This window comes from Mesoplodon mirus (assembly GCF_964341445.2).
Source record: "Mesoplodon mirus genome assembly, chromosome: 13".
Classification (NCBI taxonomy): Eukaryota; Metazoa; Chordata; class Mammalia; order Artiodactyla; family Ziphiidae; genus Mesoplodon; species Mesoplodon mirus.
The window spans coordinates 88627590-88640261 of NC_138989.1; the positions used below are offsets into that span (position 1 = coordinate 88627590).

At 41.5% G+C, this 12672-nt stretch overlaps 1 protein-coding gene across 4 annotated transcripts in view; it reads left to right on the top strand.

The window, feature by feature from the left end:
- Window positions 1-12672, top strand: part of ATP9B (ATPase phospholipid transporting 9B (putative)) — a 206763-nt gene that overhangs the window by 127095 nt on the left and 66996 nt on the right. For all 4 annotated transcript variants that reach the window (XM_082641455.1, XM_082641453.1, XM_082641454.1 and 1 more), the window contains one exon: window positions 9600-9760. In XM_082641455.1, coding sequence (XP_082497581.1) covers window positions 9600-9760 — 161 coding nt within the window. The remainder of the gene's footprint in view (window positions 1-9599; window positions 9761-12672) is intronic.

Genomic DNA, 12672 nt, shown 5'->3' on the forward strand with positions numbered 1-12672 from the left:
TCGTGAGTTCAGTGAAACGGTGATCATAGTTTTGTTTCCAGTAAATATCTTAGACACAGATCTTGTCAAGTCAGCTAGTGACTTGATTTAAAAACCCTACTGAGTGGTTTTATGTCGTGATGGGTGCCAGATATCTGGAGATTGGGGTGGAGACCTTAAACGGTCCATAAATTCCCACATATTTACACAATAAACCAACAAGCGGTGAAGGAGGTAGTGACACCATCGCAGCCTTGGTGTCTCTTCGCGGGCTGCACGATACAGTGTACATTCTAGTAGTACCACGCTGCCTGCAGAAACTGAGATGTGAAACACGCTAAGCTAAACTCCGCCACACGCAGCACTTAGGCGTTGAGGATTTTTCCTGCCGATTGTCTTTTTTTTTTTCCCCTAAGATACTGTTACTTAGAATTAATAACTTTATAATACTGTGTATGGGACTGAAGTAGTCCTTAATGAAACCAGACTTCCTGGAATCTATTATTATATAGAAAAATTGTTAACTAATGTCTAGTAAATTCCCTGGCACAAACCATTAAATGCATTTTACTTGTTGGTATGCCAAAGAAAGAATTTAGATGGTAACGTTTTGAATCTCCGAACAAATCTCTGACTTTGTTATAGAAAGTCATCCGTATCATGACCTCTTATGAAGAAAATCTAGGGCTGGAAATCAAAGTTTCATTATAAATGAATGACCTTGTTTACTAATAAAAACTTAACCATTCCCTTTCCCAGAATTTTATTAGGAAAATAACCAAGCAGGTGGAAGGGTGTTCGCAGCGCCCCCCCGCCCCAATCCCATGCAGTTTCTTTAAAGAAACACAGCAGTTCTTCTGGCCCTGTCCCAGGCAGGCTCCAGGGAGAAGGGCGGCCCTGGTACCTGCCTGCCCGGCCATTCCCTGTGCCTCCCGTGCTGGGGGGCCACCAGGTACTGGCTTTCCCTGAGAAGGGGCTCTGATCTACTCCCGTCGCCTAAATCCCAGTCTTCCCCATCATGTACGGTCCAGCAGTTTCAAGCCACTAACAGGAATGCGTCCTTCAATATGTCACTTCCTGGGTGTTAGAAAGCCGCCAAATACTTTTCCAGCTCTTTGAAGACTTCAGAGGGTGCCCTGAAGGGATGCAGTCACTGTGCTGGGGAATTTCGGGTGCAATAGTGTTAGAAGCCCTGACTGTATTAGCAAGCAGTAACAGAGCCCAGATTTTAACAGCATTACTATTGATGTGCTTAAAAATCTAAGAGTATTTTCTATTCAATAATATATTTTATAAATTATATTTAAATGAATATTTAAGAGTATATTTGAAGGGTGTTTCTAAAATGCACACATACACAAACAATATTTAAAATAAGGGACTTGACACATGCAGGAGAAAATAAAGTCACACATACACCCCCATACCTCCCAGAAGAACAATGTGCTAAATAGCATAGCCTCCTCAGTATGAAAAATCAACCAGAAAATGAAGGGTGAGGACTGCCCTATATTTCAACAGATTTACAAGAAGCCATGGTCTGCCCTTTCTCTCTGAGTCTGTTAAAATTTTAAGACTCCTCATAAAAGGTTTTCTTTAAAAATATCAGAACCATTTAGAGTTCTTACTAGAAAAAAATCTATTTTTCATGTTTCTAGGGAAAAAAGAATTTCCAGGAGTGTGGGGACTTTTAAAGTCTTTGAAGAAGCATAAAATAAAAGTCAAAGTTCCTGAGCATATCAGTGACCATGCACAAAATCTGCTCTTGCTGGCGTTTTTCCAGACTTTTTTTTTTTTTAAACACAGTTACTAATCCCTGAACTCATGGGTATTGTGTTTTTAGATAGTAAGAATTCGAGAGTAGGGTAATGCTACTTGTAAAATATCTGTTAAAATAAATATAAAATTACCAAAATAAACTGCTTATTTAATTAGATTAAATTGAAATCAAATGCCTGACCTCAGATTTCACTTACATGACTGATGTTGAATGTTGAGGTTTCTGGTGTCGGTAGATAGCTCAGGCTTGAAGTAATCATTTTGAATTGGTGGGTGGTCTTAGCAAAACCATTTAAAACTGATAGCTTTGTTAAGACAAAAAATAAGGTAAATATATGCAGGATCTCTAAACCATTAATGTAAGCTGTTGTTACAACTTTATTGATTTAGTTTGTAGACCTAAATCTTTTTTAAAAAAAAGCCTTCGCACTATACTACTGTACGATTACCTACAGTATTTTGGTTGTCATATCTTTAAATATGACAAATATCAAATATCCTTATTTGATAGTAGATTTTTATTTGGGAAATTTCCTTCAATATAATTAATTCATCACGTTGAAGTCTATAAATTCTGTCTTGGATTCTTCGTGACAACATAGATATTTATGGTAACTTTTTGTTGTTGTTAATAAAACTAAGATAACATGTATTATATATACTGAATTGGCTGATTAAAGATCGAAGTTCTGCTTTCACCAAAAGCAGGCTTTCAGCCTTCGAAAAACAAAAAAAGCAACAATCTTGAGCGCCCTCTGCTGGCGAAGCTGCAACAGACTTCACCTTCGCTTTTGCTTTCTCTCCCCAGCTAAGAGAAATGTTTTTATAAAAGCAACAGCGGACTATCAACAGGAAACATGACAGCAATGCACACAAACCGTGTTCAGCATAGTGTTGGGCTGATAGTGGTTTGTGTGGTGTAGGCTCCTTGCATCCCTGGCTTTTAAATAAGCTGTGTGGACTATTGTGAAATAAGGCTGGAACTACTGTACGTTAGAAAATTATGGTCTCTTTGAAATATTCAGTGCTGGATTCTCATGTAGTTTGTGTACATAGAGTACAAATTAAATCGCCAGACGGTTTCCAGACCGTTTTGCGTATTTGTGCACACTCATCTTTGTTTTAAACATGGCTTCGATGTGTCACAAGTTGAGCCTATTTGAAATAGTTTATAGTAATTATTAGAAACAAAAAATTAAACTAACCACTTAAAGTCACTATATTGCTTTAAATTTGATGACTTTTTAATATACTGGTTACGCCTTAATAAAGGCTCTACTGTGACAGAGGCTGTCAGACAGTAACAGGCTTGACCAAATTGTCCTGCATGAATATAAAAGTAAGTCTGCATTTTGCAAAAACAGACCTGACGTGTATTTGTGTATGTCCATATGTTCATAGATAAAGTGCTATTTTCTGGCATTTTTGATGATTATAAAATGTTACGTGGATATGTGTTATAGCAAATGCTCAAGCCACTATTGAAGTTTCTCAAACGATCTGGTAAGTTGACGGCTTGAGAAGGCAGCCGCATTCTGCACTCATGAAGCCCCCTTCGAACTCAGCAAGTAATATGTTTGTAGATTATAGGAATAATTTCACCCTTAACAACATGTTTATCGTGTCTAGCGGACAGAGTGATCTGATGACGTGCATTGTCCTAAACACGGAGCTGATCGGTACCAAGGTTGTGTAAACTAGGTGAGGGCTTGCACTGGGTCCCCCGTCTCCTGAGTTTCTCACATTAACATGGAAAGCGGTTGTACTTCCTTGCTGAGGAGCTGAGCTTTGCATTAAGGCTTTTTTTGTTTATCTAAAAAATATAATAACCACATTTTCTTTTCTTTTTTTTTAATTTTTTTGATGTGGACCATTTTCAAAGTCTTTATTGAATTTGTTACAATATTGCTTCTACTTTTATGTTTTGGTGTTTTGGCCACAAGGTATGTGGGATCTTAGCTCCTCAACCAGGGATCAAACCCACACCCCTGCATGGGAAGGCAAAGTCTTACCCACTGGACCGCCAGGGAAGTCCCCCCATTTTTTTTTAAATGTTAAATATTCAAGAAAAAAAAATATCTTCTGTGATAACTATTTGGTAAGCAAGGAAGAAACGTTAAATGCTGAATATAGAATAGTCAGGCAAAATTTATTTGCAGGTAAAAATGTAGAATATGAAATATGCTTTCAGAATAGACTTTTAAATGTTTATTGTGTAAATATAGATTTTGACTTTTAAAAATTAAGGTGATATAACATTAAGAGTTATCGTGCTGATACTTACTTAGGGAGCTTTTAAAGCACAGATTATTGAGCCAATAGACTAGAACGGCTAAAAGAAGCACTTCTTATTTCGCAGATCACTGGGGCAGTAAATGATAATAGCCGAGTTGTCTATGGGTGGGTGGCGCCTGCGTGCAGGACAGACACTTAGGACTGAGGCGTTCATATCCAAAGATGAATGAATAAATAAACTGGAGAATAAGAAAAAAAGGGCTACATCGCATCACTTAAAAAAAAAAAAAACTAATACTTTTAATTTAAACTCCAAACTGGAAAAAAGTTATTGCTGTAAGATTTAGGAGTTAGATTTAGTGTAAGAGTTTCAATTATTTGAATTGAAGGTATACTTATTTTTTTCTTATTTTTAAGATTCTACTAAAAGTAGAAAATATAGGACCGATTTGTTTCAAAGATATTTAAAAGAAATGTGTTTTTTAATTTTTTAATTTTTATTTATTTATATTTTTAAAATAGCACAGCACCTGACTTTTTTTTATTAATTAATTTATTTATGGCTGTGTTGGGTCTTCGTTTCTGTGCGAGGGCTTTCTCTAGTTGTGGCAAACGGGGTCCACTCTTCATCGCGGTGCGCGGGCCTCTCACTACCGCGGCGTGTCTTGTTGCGGAGCACAGCTTCCAGACGCGCAGGCTCAGTAATTGTGGCTCACGGGCCCAGTTGCTCCGCAGCATGTGGGATCTTCCCAGACCAGGGCTCGAACCCGTGTCCCCTGCATTGGCAGGCAGATTCCCAACCACTGCGCCACCAGGGAAGCCCCAAGAAATGTGTTTTTTTATAGGAATTTCAACTAGGTTAAAGCAGTAGCCCTATGTCAATTTTGTAATCAAAATCCAAATTCTGAATGATGTGGGGCTGATGGGCTGATCCGAGAAAAGTTTAGCTGCTAAAAGATAAACAACGTTAACGGTAATGTTATAGTTTCCCCTAAGTAGTCTCTCACGTGTGAAGCTGTATTTCTGTCTGTGTAGAGTCGTCGTGAGTGCATTTGCTAGTAGATTGGAGGCGTTTCTGGTTTTCAAATTGAGATATATTTACAGGGAAAATATAAGACAAATTAAAATGATATTTATCTTTCTGCAAGAGTTTAAATTGGCTTTTTGACATTTTGCATCTTATGGTTTTGCTATACTAAAATACTTTCATGTAGCAAATAAGGAAATGTGAGTTTTAGAAGCAGGGTTACAGTACTTGGATGTTCACATAACATTGATCCAGGGGTAATATCACGTGAGGAGAAGTTGGCAGTGCTTATTTTTATGCCTTTTGTTTTCTCTGCTACTAAGTTTTTATAACACGAGACTCTACATTGATTTCTTGGGGACTTAGGGGGACTTTGAGATGGGCTGGAAAGGCGTTGTGTTACTGAGATAAGGTGGGGTCTCATTCATCCATGGGTGCCTTAAAAAACCTGACTGATCTTTTCTTGATTAAGCAGGAGGTTACCGTATTTACCCTTCATTGTTGGTATAAACCATTATTTTACTGAGAACCATTAGCTGTTTAAAACTTGCTACATAAATTAAAGAGGAGCTAAGTGGATTTGTGATCGTTGCCATTAGTAGCGTTTTAGATTATACAGGCAATTATTGTGCTCATTATCCCAGAGCAGCCCCTTCCCAGAACCATTGTGCCATCTTAGACATTATGCACAGATTTTCCCTTGGAGATTAAAATTTCCAGTAGCGTATTTAATTTTGTTATCACAGTTGTTTCAAATCAAACAAATATTATGACAAGTGGAAGAAAATTTGCTTTACTAATATAGGAAATTACAAAAAGGTTGAAAATTACTTCCTAGTGTACTTACCTTTTCTTATACAGTCATAATTACTTCAACTGATTAGTAATATACGTTAGGGGTAAAAAGGTCTTGAAATCATAGTTAAAGGTATCTGGCCTGTTCAGATGTTCTAGGAAATTTTTGAAAGAAAGAAGAGTTTCCCATCAAAACTCAGGCTACCACCTTCTTTATAGAATCTGTAGCTTTAAAGTTAACTAGCTTTCATATTGAATAGTTTTTGAGTCCAGATTGCATTTTAGGCAAGTGGAAGAAACTTTTAAGGGTGTTCTAGTGAAATGAGTATAAAATTGAAAGTGACCTTTAAAAAAATAGTTGAAGTATCTCTTTTCTTCTCACTGTGCTTTATTAGAATTGACCGCCCCCCCCAAAAAAAAGATCATACTATATATACTATAGCTCGGTTGCAATTATGTTCCAGGAAGAATAGTCATAGTTCAGGAAAGGCTCCTGAAAGAAAGCAGGGAACAGCCCATTACTGAGAAGCTGTGTTTTCTCTGCTAAACCTTTCATTCGTCCTTTAAATTAGAAGGGGTTGGTGAAGACGACATTTAGTTATAGCCACTAGCCAGGCAGTTGACCACATGTGTCCTCGTCAGTTAGAAAGGTATTAATACTTTGAATTAGCTGAATATCAATGTGCAGTGGGCTGCTTGTAATGTTTCCATCCTATATGGGTCATTTTTTCAAAGGAAACTTTGTCCTCATTCCTGACTGTTTTGTCCCAGCTCTTACAGTCCTTTACGGCCGTGATGCAGGGAAAGTGTGAGGCAGCGGTTATGCATTTTGCAAGACAGTGATTCTTTATTTTATTACAAAAAAAGGCCAACTCTGGAAGGCCAGATTAAATCATTCCTTTCACTTTTTAATGGGATTTGGATGAATAGAGTAAAATATGCACTTTGCATTCATTGATAGCATCTTTACGTTGAGGTAATTGAGTCTTTTTTCCCTGACTGAATGAGTAATGGCTTCATCTGACCCTCCGCGAGGCTTGGAACTTGGGCCGCCTTTGTCACCGCAGAGGGCCCGGGCTTGGAAACATGCTCTACTTCCCGGGCTTCATTTTTCTTCATTTTAATCCAAAACCCTATTTTTCTCAATAATTCAAGCATAAACTATATAGTAGTTGAAGTAGCGGAAATTGCAAGGTATTTGTTCTGGTTCTGCCGGTTTTTAAATGGAGTTGATAAATCAGGCGCCATGGTCCCAGCCGCTGCTCTCACGGAGCCCAGTCCCGCTCCACCGCAGAAGCTTCTAGAACCGTCGGCGCGGTCCTTCCCGCTGCTCGTCCCGGCCCAGAGGTGGCGAGCCCGGACCGGCTGGCCCCATTGCCCACTCGCCCGGTCACTACGCTGAAGTGACCGCTAGGGTGGCAGGGCGCTTCCCGCAGAGCCCTGCAGACACGGCCGGCTGGGCCGGGAAGGGTCTCATCTGCGCACAGGAGACAGCACATCTCTAGGACTTGCCTAAAGTCTCTGGGGTTCCGAGTCTGAACAGTGCGCGACCAGAGGAGACCACGTGTCCCAGGCGAGGGGGGCGTGGCCTGAGGAGGGCGGGGCTTTGGAGAGGTGGGTTCTCTGTGGGGGTGGTTTGGAGGGGCGGGGCCTGCCGGGGTGGTGGCTGGGGAGAGGAGGGGCCTGGTGAGGGGAGGGACTTAGTGGGGGTGGGGCCTGGAGGGGCGGGGCCTCTGTGGGTGGTGGCTTCGAGGAGCAGACGCTGCAAAGCCGCCTCGCCCCTGGCCCCACTCCCACCCCCAGGGCCCTTGCAGGTGGGGACCCGTGGCTCCCAGACCACTGCACAGAAGATTTCCCTTTTATAGGATATATTACTGGTGTTCACCTTATACTTCCTACTAGATTGGCTGTTTCTTGAAGGGTAAAATCTCATAGTTTACTCATTTTTCATAACCAGAGTTTGGCAAAAAATGTAGTAGGTATTTAAACTTGCTTGTATAATGAATGAATTTTCTTCACTGCTGCACTTAACTGGGTTTTCTGACAAAGTTTTATGCTTTCTTTGTAACTACAGGTTCTAAACGTTCTCATGAGGCTTTGTGGTAAACCCTAATCAAAACCAGATATAAACTAAACAGTGAAGTGTGGAAAAGGCTAGCTTTTTATTGGCCAAAGACATGGTATTCAAAAGGCACTCCAAAATAAACTGGTATTAAGTAGGTTAGTAATTCTAAAAGTTTTAAATTTGAGAATAATAGTTTCCCATTTATTTTATCAAAGTTTTGGTAATCATGTTTTCTTTTTTAATTTCTCTTTTTCAAAATTTGTACCAGATTCAGGAGAAACTCTGATGGCAGATGGATAACCTGATAGGATTCAGTCTTCTGCTAGTGTCATATAAATTACAAATAAGCGGTTCTGTTAAGCACCTGCTGTGCCCTGGCCTGAGAGTGACCATTAGTGACAGTGAGCTTTGCCACATTGTTTGGGCTTCTCCAGGCACCTCTGTTAGGAGATGGGTAACACCAGTTTACAGAGGAGGAGAGTGAGGCTTAAAGAGTGTAAGAACATTCCCCAAGGTCACACAGTTAGTAAGCAGAGATTCAAACCCAGGTTTTTAATAATAGTAACAATGAGAATAGTAACGAGAATAGCAATAGCATGCATGTAGGCTTGCTCTCTGCCAGAAGCTGTGCTCCCTCAGCTGTGCATCATCTCTTTCCCCCCAGGTCCTGTCAGGAAGACATGTTACAGCCCATTTTACAGATGGGAAAACTGATGCTCAGCTTGCCCAAGGTTATGCAGCCAGGTGGCAGAGCCAGCATTCAAGCTAGCCCAAACACAGAGTCTTGAGGGATCTTAACTGCTGTACGGCGTCACTTGTCCTCTTTGTGGCTCTAAAGCCCTTCTACAAAGCCTGGCACCGCCCTCCCCGCTCCTCTCTCTGCCCCCCACGCTGCATTGCACGGTAGTCTTTCAGCAATGATGCTAAGCATGGAGCAGGACTTGGTGGAGGTGCTGGGCTTGAAATTGAAGCTGCATGCTTCAGAAGAGCTGTGTTCTCTTCACTTGTAGAATGGATGGTGTTTGGGTATCTCGTTCTTACTGTCCCCAAGATCCCACACAGAACGCACACAAAAAGGGAACTAATTCTTATTGACATAATTTTCCCTCACGTTTTGCTCAGCTGGTAAGTGACCCGCAGGATGAACTGGAGTGTTTTGTGCCTTACTGGGAGGACCTAAAGTACAGGACTTCTGCAAATTAACAAGTTGTCATTGCAGGCTAACTACTCCACCTGTTGCTTTTCTTCTTAATTAAGAGAAGTTCTTTTCAGGGAGGCCTTGGCAGAGAGGGATGACAGACATACTGTCCTGTCCTGAAGAAAATCCTAAGTGACTCCCCGACGTGGCACGTGCAGAGGAAAAGGCGCGTGTGCTCCCGGAAGGAGTGGCCGGGCTGCCAGGCCGTCCATGCGGCTCTCGTCCCACATCCCCTTTTGTACAGTTGCCGGTCGTAACCTCATCTAGAGAAAGGATCTGAGTTTTTTGTGGTTGGATACTCAGGACTCGTGTTTTCTCAGTAGACTCTTTCTGGAAATGCTCTGGGGACCATGAGTCACTTTCAGAAATTCTCCCTAAATCTCTAAAAGGCTTTTCATCAGGAGGAGTTTTCGGAAGAAAATGTAAAGTTGGTACCTTTTTGTCTTTCAGGATAATACAGGCTGTAGCACAAAAGGGAATTTAAGAACGTGGTTCTGTCCTAACTCTTCGTTTTCTTTCAGGTTGGTTTGCTGGACCTTGAGCTCAATCAGCTGACCAAAGCCCTGTTTTTGGCGTTGGTTGCCCTCTCAGTTGTCATGGTGACCTTGCAGGGATTCTCAGGTCCCTGGTACCGCAGTCTCTTCCGCTTTCTCCTGCTCTTCTCCTACATCATTCCCATAAGGTGGGTTTAAGAATGAAGAAAAACAGATGTCTGGTTTCATTGAATATGATGTTATTGAATGTATTGTCCTCAGTGTGAAAGAAATGATCCACCTAGAACGAAAGAGGGAACCCCACTGACCCTGCTGTGAACCCCACTGCCTGGTGTGAACCCCACTGACCCTGATGTGAACCCCACTGCCCACTGGTGTGAAGCCCACTGCTTGCTGGTGTGAACCCCACTGCCTGGTGTGAACCCCACTGACCCTGGTGTGAACCCCACTGACCCTGGTGTGAACCCCACTGCCTGGTGTGAACCCCATTGACCCTGCTGTGAACCCCACTGCCTGGTGTGAAGCCCATTGACCCTGCTGTGGACCCCACTGCCTGGTGTGAAGCCCATTGACCCTGCTGTGAACCCCACTGCCTGGTGTGAAGCCCATTGACCCTGCTGTGAACCCCACTGCCTGGTGTGAAGCCCACTGACCCTGGTGTGAAGCCCACTGACCCTGGTGTGAACTCCACTGACCCTGGTGTGAATCCCACTGCCCGCTGGTGTGAACCCCACTGCCCCCCTGGTGTGAACCCCACTGACCCTGATGTGAACCCCACTGCCCACTTGTGTGAAGCCCACTGCCCACTGGTGTGAACCTCACTGCCCCCTGGTGTGAAGCCCACTGCCCACTGGTGTGAACCCCACTGACCCTGGTGTGAACCTCACTGCCCCCTGGTGTGAACTCCACTGACCCTGGTGTGAACCCCGCAGCCCCATGTGAACCCCACTGCGAGCCCCACCCAGTGCCAGCTCAGCCGGCCTCCTGGGGCTGAGTCTCAGGGTCAACACTGCCCATCATAGCTGTTAACCCAGTCCTTCCCTCCTGTCCTTCTGCAGCTGCTAACAGACAGCTCCTATTCCCATATCTCTTAATTACATCTTTTTTTCTTGGGAATTCCCAGGGTTTTTTCCTTTGCTTTCATTAATCTTGTTTTTCTTCATTTCTGTTGCTTGTATCAGTTCTGAAATGTTTTGTGGTGTCACTTCACTACTATTTCTGTTGTACGATGTGAAAGGCCAAGTAAGAACTCTCTTCCTTCTTGTTTCTGGGGCACTTCTATCTTTAACTGATAGAAACCATTGAGCAATATCCAACTTTTGTTTTTTTAATATTTTATTTAATTCTCTTTATTTATTCTCTTTATTTTTTAAAATTCTCTTTAACTTCTTTCTTTAGTGAACTGACAATGTCAGTATGTATACCCTTTTTTTTTTAGAGTTTCCTGTGCTATACAGCAGGTTCTTGTTAGTTATCTGTTTTATACATAGTATCAATAGTGTATATATGTCAATCCCAATCTCCCAGTTCATCCCACCTCCACTTCCCCCCTTGGTAACCTTAAGTTTGTTCTCTACATCTGTGTCTCTATTTCTGCTTTGCAAGTAAGTTTGTCTGTACCATTTTTCTAGATTCCACATATAAGTGATATTATACAATATTTGTTTTTCTCTTTCTGACTTACTTCACTCTGTATGCCAATCTCTAGGTCCATCCACATCTCTGCAAATGGCACTATTCCGTTCCTTTTTACGCCTGAGTAATATTCCATTGTTTATATGTACCACATCTTCTTTATCCATTCATGTGTCGATGGACGTTTAGGTTGCTTCCATGTCCTGGCTATTGTAAATAGTGCTTCAGTGAATATCGGAGTGCATGCATTGTATATCCTTTTAAAAAGTCTGATTATATGGGACTTCCCTGGCAGTCCAGTGGTTAATACTCTGCGCTTCCACTGCAGGGGGCACAGTTTCGATCCTTGGTCAGGGAACTCAGATCCCACGTGCCGCGTGGTGTGGCCAAAAAAAAAAAAAAAAAAAAAAAAAAAAAAGTCTGATTACAAAATGAGAAAGGTACAAGGCTTTCTGCATATCTGGCTTGTTCTAGTTTTTCCATCAACAATTTTATATTTAGGGTAATGTGTTCGGTCAAGCTTGGAGAGACTTACTAGACAGAATTATGACTGTACCTGTGTTTACCTCCATAATATCTCATGCATACTTCAGCATGATACTTTTCCTTGTTTTTCACAGTCTGAGAATGCAATTATACAGCTTTAGCAGAAGGGATGAAAACTATAAAACGTAAAAAGTATAGAAGACACTGATTTAGGGGCTTAAGGCTTACATTTGATTCAACCAAGTTTGTTTTCCCATTGCAAAGTTTCCATTGAAATATGAGTAGCAATACTTTTAATATTTACTAAATATGCTTCTGCATTTAATAAAGAATAGATTAAAATTTTTTTGTTTTGCAGAATACACAATTCTGAAAAGTGAAGTACTTTTTCTTCTACTGACCTAACACTTTTTTTAAAATTTAATTTTATTTATTTTTTTGTACAGCAGGTTCTTATTAGTCATCAACTTTATACACATCAGTGTCTACATGTCAACCCCAATTGCCCAGTTCATCACACCACCACCACCACCCCCAGTCACTTCCCCCCTTGGTGTCCATATGTTTGTTCTCTACATCTGTCTGACCTAACACTCTTAAAAGGCTTTTCCAGCTTAAGAAAGAAAAGCTGTTTTATAGAAATTCTCTACAGAATTAAAGATGTTTGAGTCACCTGATCCAGTTTACTTTGTCTTTCAAGGAAAATAGTACAAGACATAACTCCTGTAACTCTAAAATGAATGTATGTTCCTTAGATCGTTGTGTCACCGATAGCACAAAGCAAACGATCAGAACACTTTACGGGCATGTCACATTCCCTCAGGTCAGCAACTTGCAGTTACACGTCTCTAATGATTATGTTCTTTGCGCATACGCGTTAAAATGCTGCATGACCGTCTAGTTGGTCAGAAACAACCATCTTGACGGTGCTGGGTCAGGGAGGGTTTACCCGCGTGAGGCGGATGTGGGTAGTACAAGC